We start from the raw sequence: 6449 nt of genomic DNA on the forward strand, positions 1-6449 counted from the left end.
ATTTGTGGTGTTTTATTTCATACGTACGGCCCATATATTTTGATGTGCTCTCCTATGGATTATCTGGAATTAAATGTTATCAAGAAACTGATGTTGATCTGAGAGCAAATCAGCTGTGGCCATGTCTCCTCCTATTCCTGAAATTAAGTTTAACTGCCTGGATATCACCACTCATCTCTGCAAATTATACTGATAGGAATTATCCCAAGCACTTTATTATCAACTGACTCACAACACTTGGCGATCATATTAACTTACATGTGCACATATGTAATGAGCATTCTATAAATCATTGCCTAGAGTAACACTTTTTATTTTTGAAATAATTCTCAATGAAATGAGGCAACGTAAAAAGTCAATTGGGTGTATAATTCATGTAATAAATGTTAGGATGGTCGGAAAACTTGTTTTTTTCTATTATAGCTTACAGAGCAAAACATCAAAGTCACCTAAACAAAATCAAACTGAAATCATTTGCTTGAGCAATATCATCATTTCATAATTGTTGAAAGTTAGATTTCAAAGAAGTAAATTCATGGTTCTAATATCCTGAACCTTGTGGAATATTGTCCTTTCTTTCATAAACATGGATTTAACAGTAGATAGATATAAATTGTCATTGAAAAACATACAAAAGATTGCAGAAAAATAGCATTCCATAATAAAATGAATAATTAGAAGTATTAGCATATTTGAACTGAAACATTGAAAGCTTTGTATTGGTTCCAAAAATAGAACATGATTTCATGCAACAACTTGCCTATTAGATAAGAACAGATATCTGAAATCTAACTTGTCTTCATATCATTGTTTTGATTACAACATTGTATATATAGATATTGCAATTTTGTATTGACTGAAGCAAAGATTAGCGATAGAGAGCAGATTGACATTATTGCACTCTGTCTGGCTTGATGACTTTAGCTATATCATTTGGGTCCTTGCAGATTCCAAAGTTAGTGTTTGTTATTGAGCCAATGATGGTTTTATCGCCGTCACACTTCAGACCATTTTCACAGGGACATTTGTAATAAACATTATACAGGAGCTGAAAAAAAGACAGTTTCAATGTTTCCTTAATTTCATAAATAGATTGAGCAAATTAGTGTTGCTAAGATTGGATTTTTTTTTAAAAAGCATCAATCAGGAATTGTTACATGTTAATATTGTGTAGCCATTAATCAAATGGTATTCATCATAGTAAATATGGAATATGTTGACAGCAAACAAACATATCTGCCATCTCTCTCCCTCCCTCAATTACTAATTTGAAGATTATTAATGACAATTATAAAAATGCCTTTAGCACTGGCCATCTGCCAGACTGAAGATATTTAAGAAACAGGTGGCATAAAATTAAGCTCAAATATAGTAGATATCAGTATGTAAATCAACTTAGAACCCTTAAAAAATTCGCTCCAAAAACAGGGATTGATTTATATGCCAAATAGAAGAGTGAACCACCAGCATAATTGTGGGCTCTTACCATTATTTTTTGTTGTTCATCGCTTTGGATCTACTTCCAACTTGCAACCTGGCCATATTAACTGTTTGACTCATTGCACATGGTTATAAGGTTCTGCTAAGTAAAACATCCAGTTGTGGAATGAACAACTGAGGCTGACGACAAATGTGGCTAAACATCTTGACTGAAGGTGGGGCAGCAGGCTTCAACATATGCACTGAGTATATGTAAAATCAAGATTTTTGGGAATGAAGTGAAGAAGAAAATAGAATATATATGCTGGTTGATTTGCAAGCCGCCATATGATATTTTTTTGAAAAGCAAAATAATAGTTTCCACGAGCTTTATAAAAAGGCTTTAAAATAACTCCGGCAGGATGGCATGATGGCTCACAGTGCCGGGGTCCAATTCTTCTCAAGTGGCTGTCAGTGTGGTTTGCACATTCTCCATGTCTGTGAGGGCTTCTTCCTGGTGCACCAGCTTCCTCCCACAGTCCAGAGGTGTGGATTGGCCTTGCTACATTGTCCATACCAGCTAGGGATGTGTAAGTTAGGTGGCATTAGCCGTGGGAAACACAGGGATAGGATAGGAGATGTGTCTTGCTGAAATGTTCTTTGCGAGGTCAGTGTTGTCTCAATGGGCCAAATAACCTGCTGCCAAACTTTATGGACTCTATGATTTTATGATAATGCTCATGACTTGATGGTCAGACTAAAGCCTTTGAGTTAAAGATTGTGGTTCCAGTCTCTCCTTACATCTTTGAGGAGAAAATGAACACTAACATTCTAATTCAGTTAAAAAGAATGCTGCATTGCCAGAGAGAGAAATTCAGAGGAGTTGGTAAAATGATCCCCTCTCTGTGCTCTCAGGTGGAAATATATATGTATGTGGCATTGTTAAGAGCAAGCTGTCCCTGTTATCCTGGGAATATTTATCCCTTTATTATTAAAACAGATTAAACAGTCATAACACAGTTGAGATACCATGCTTTGTACAAATTGTCAGCTGCAATGCTCCCATTAGTTAATTCAGCGTAAAGCACTTTGGGGCATCTGGAGGTCACAAAAGTTTCTTTAAAAATGCAAACTATTTTAAAGAATTGTAAATAAACTGATAGAGGAAGATTAATCCATGCAAAAAATGTTGCAGAAATTCAGATTAGAAGTATTTATTTATACCATGGGCTGAATTTAACCAGAAATTGATGGCGTGTCAAATTTAGCAAATTTCATGAACAGTTTCTCTTCATGAATACAATCTTCCCAACTATGCCTCATTACCTATGCACCACCTAGCTACATGCCCCAAAAATCACATTCACCAATTCATCACAGTCAGAGGTACTCAGCACTGCCACATTTAAAGTCCATTGCATATCCTGTCAAGTGTTGGTAGTCCATAGCTGCCTTGCAGAAATTCCTCAGATATGTTGGACAAAGGGAAATGACATTCCACTTTTCTGACAAGAACTTGGATATCTTAATAGACAATGTGTATATATGGTTGCTACCCATGGAGAGTGATGAGAAGCATTGGTGGCTGGAGTACAAGATCGAGCTCTAGAGTTGTCAGGTTACCGCTGTGGCTTTAATGTTGAGAATTTTTGCCATGTAGTTTCTATCCAGTGGAGTGGGATAGTGAGGGAGTTAATACATGCAAATAGACCTTATCAACTCTTTGCAAGAAGTTCATCTCACCATTGCACACTTGACTGGAAAACTGCCGATCTCACATGAGTTTCCCAACATTCTTGCCAATGCCGACACTGTTCAATGGCTGGGAAAATTCAACCCACTGTCTTAACATACTGTGCAAAAGTTTCTTTGCAGAACAAATAACTTTTGGAGTGTAATAATGATTATGTAGGTGAATGGTGCTGCAAAGTGATAATGAACTGCAAAGCAGTCTTAATACCAGAATGATGCAGTAAAAGAAATAAGCTATTCATATATGTTTAGATGCCCCAGGTAATGGTGGGCAAAATTGCTCATAATTTTGGTATTGAAGCTAATTGAATACTTACATGACTTGAGCATGCATCTCTTTCGGCACTTTTAGAAGCACACCTTGCAAGACTCAGTCCAGTGTCTCTCTGACAACATCCACTCTTGCACTGAAAGCTTCCAATGCAGAGCTCACCATTGCTCTTTAGGAAAGTAAGACAAATTTTTGGAGTGTTAAGATCCATCAACAAAACTAACTGAGTGATAATGAAATATACTTTGAAAAAATACTTCTACCAGGTTCTTTCAACCATGCACCTTCATTCTGTGAAGAAATGCCCAAATAAGGACTACCATTACCTGCTTGGATTGCAAGGAAAATCTACAAACTATGAGACATTTTTGGAGATATCATAAATAATTTCTGTACCACAATGATTCAGCTTTCTTCTGAGATGTTTTACTTATCAGATGTATTTTTGTCAGGCTTTCCATTAAACACCCCTTTTGCTAAAACCGCAGAACAGTTCTAAAATTTGTCACACTGATTTATTCAATAATAGAAACAAGAAAACATTCTCTGAAACACTTTGATGAATTTTGCTGAGTGTTCTCCCATTCCTCTTCTATGAAATGAGCAGAATAGCAGTGGATACCTCAGAAAACTTGCATCACTTTCAGAATTTCCATCAAATTTAGGACAGATAGAGGCATTCCAAGGAAATTCACCTCTAAAAGCATGGCACTAGAACAGTTATTACTCATGTAAGCTCTTTCTTAACATCATCTCTGTTCACTGAGATTGCATTGCTTTGTATACATTTTGCGTGACCTTACCAAGTTCAGAAACAATCCTCTTTCTGGAGCGGCTATTCCCACTGCAATGCAGCATGCCAGGAAAACCAAAGTTACCTTCATGTTGCACAGTTCTTAACGATTATTAGTGCAATGAAGGAATTTCAATTCTTGCTTTTATAACTATCCAATGAACTATATATACAAGTTAATCATTAAACTTGATCTTTTTATTCCCTGCAGTTATTGCTTAATACTTTTCATTATGGGTATCAGTGTGGGATTTTGACAGATGTCATGATTGTAAGCTGTTCATCAAAGTTGACTGTTCCCCTTTGAAATCAAAGAAGGTAGTGAATATATAGCAAACAGATGTTCTGTAAAACTTAACTCACTTACAATGTTTAACATTCACACTATATTAGTTGCTGTTATCAGTTCTGAGCCACAGATGCTTATTTGTAACTCCAAAATGCTTAGACATTGAAAAGCAAACAACTTGACGGACTTGATAAATTACTCATGGTAATGGATAATGTGGGTGATCATATCATAATTTTGAGCAATTCAGTAGATTAAAAGTGCCCACTGGTAGTGGATACATTGGCTAGAAACGGGATGCATTAGATGAGACAAATGATCTCTTTTTGTGCTTTTCTTTCTGTAATCTTGGTTAAATATTCTTACAATTCACAACAGTATCCTTGCGCCCAGAATATGGGAAAACAAATCAGCCAGTCTCTAAATTAACTCATTCAAAAGCCACACAGTTTAACAGAGTCGTTTATATAGGCAACCTCTCCCCCTCCTGACTGCTACCACCCTCCCATTTGACGAAATGCTTTTCTTTCAGTAAATTCCAACAATCATCCCACAAAACTTAATTACCTTGTTTTTATAGAATTTTCAATAAAACTGAATGACAATTCATAGTTGTACTGGATCCCTATACTTTGTTTCAACAGAATAAATTACTTTTCCAGCCTCATCGAGGTGCTGGTGCTATGCATTAATCCTGCACTTTATGCATAATAAAATGTATACCAATTCACAAATTGTGCTAAAATATGTCCCTATTTTTAATATTGACAGTTTTTGACTTGGCATGTCGGATGTGGTTCAATTGGTAGCACTCTTATTTCTGAAAAACCAAGTCCTAGGATCAAGCTTTACTCCAGAACTTGGGGAGGAAAAAACTCTCTAATATAGTATTGATTTGGCATGAAACAATCAAAGGTGCTGTGTTTAAAATGAGACATTAGATTGAGGCCTTATCCAACTGTTTGGATGAATATAAATGATTCCATGGCACAGTTTGAAGAAGGGCATGACGGCTATTTCCCAGGACGCATCCCTTAAAAATAATCACTTAAACTAAATCACTATTACATCACTACATCTGAATGTTTGCTGAGTACATACTGGGTAGCACATTTCTTATATTACACCAGTGACTAAACTTCAAAAAATACTTCATCGACTGTGGTTGACACATCTGGTGATTGTGTAAATTACTATGTAAGTGTAGGTCTAATAGGATTGGCAACAGCGCAATAATAAATTTGTTTTGCTCTCCCTTGCTTTTACACTATCCACTGGAATCAGCCCTGCATACTATCACAATGATTTCTGTTCAAAATATTTTGAAACAAGAATGAGTCGATTTCGGATAGTGTTATCTTTGACCAAGTCATTCTGTATCTTTACTCTTTGTGATACCGATACTCAGTTCAACAGTACTTTATACTTGGGTAATAACAACAGCTGTTGACCACCTTCCTCGGCTGAATTTACATAAAATTCATTAAAGCACACAAAAAGTCAAATTAAAGGTGATTTTAAATTTGTTTGCTACAGGCTAATTCTTCTTTATCACTACTTGTAAAATGTTACAATAAAATCCAATTACTCATTGATACTCTTACTAAGCCGCAAGTTAAATTATTCCATTCATTACAAAATCGACCCTTTAATTTTCCCATGTATTGGATAAACAATAATAAATGTCTGTCTACAAAATAAAAACTCCTCCTATTTTTCTGTTCCCAACTGTGACTTTTTTTTCACTGCTCCTTGTAGGTCTAGCCACTATAATGATATGGAATGATAGAGTTGGGAACTGTGCACATTTTGTTGTTGATTTTATACTTCTAAGTGTGTATTGATGCTCTTAGCTTCATCCTTTGCCACTTACACCTCTGCTCTCTATTTACACACGGTAAGCAGTTTCATTAAGGTAGAATATT

General features: G+C 35.8%; 1 protein-coding gene across 1 annotated transcript; it reads right to left on the bottom strand.

The window, feature by feature from the left end:
• Positions 1 to 892: 892 nt before the first annotated feature.
• On the bottom strand, positions 893 to 4330 carry LOC125462681 (colipase-like). The gene is made up of 3 exons (XM_048552910.1): positions 4246 to 4330; positions 3489 to 3611; positions 893 to 1048 (listed from the first exon to the last, which is right to left on the bottom strand). The coding sequence occupies exons 1-3, from the start codon at positions 4324 to 4326 to the stop codon at positions 893 to 895; spliced, it is 360 nt and encodes a 119-aa protein (XP_048408867.1). The 5' UTR covers positions 4327 to 4330.
• Positions 4331 to 6449: the final 2119 nt, after the last annotated feature.

Source organism: Stegostoma tigrinum, chromosome 21, assembly GCF_030684315.1.
Source record: "Stegostoma tigrinum isolate sSteTig4 chromosome 21, sSteTig4.hap1, whole genome shotgun sequence".
In the NCBI taxonomy this organism is placed as follows: Eukaryota; Metazoa; Chordata; class Chondrichthyes; order Orectolobiformes; family Stegostomatidae; genus Stegostoma; species Stegostoma tigrinum.

Coding starts and splice junctions, on each gene's coding strand:
- LOC125462681 (XM_048552910.1), bottom strand. CDS start 4,326: ATGAAGGTAACTTTGGTTTTCCTGGCATGCTGCATTGCAGTGGGAATA. Junction 3,612..4,245: donor GAGGATTGTTTCTGAACTTG/GTAAGGTCACGC, acceptor ACTTTCCTAAAG/AGCAATGGTGAGCTCTGCAT. Junction 1,049..3,488: donor GAGATGCATGCTCAAGTCAT/GTAAGTATTCAA, acceptor TCTTTTTTTCAG/CTCCTGTATAATGTTTATTA.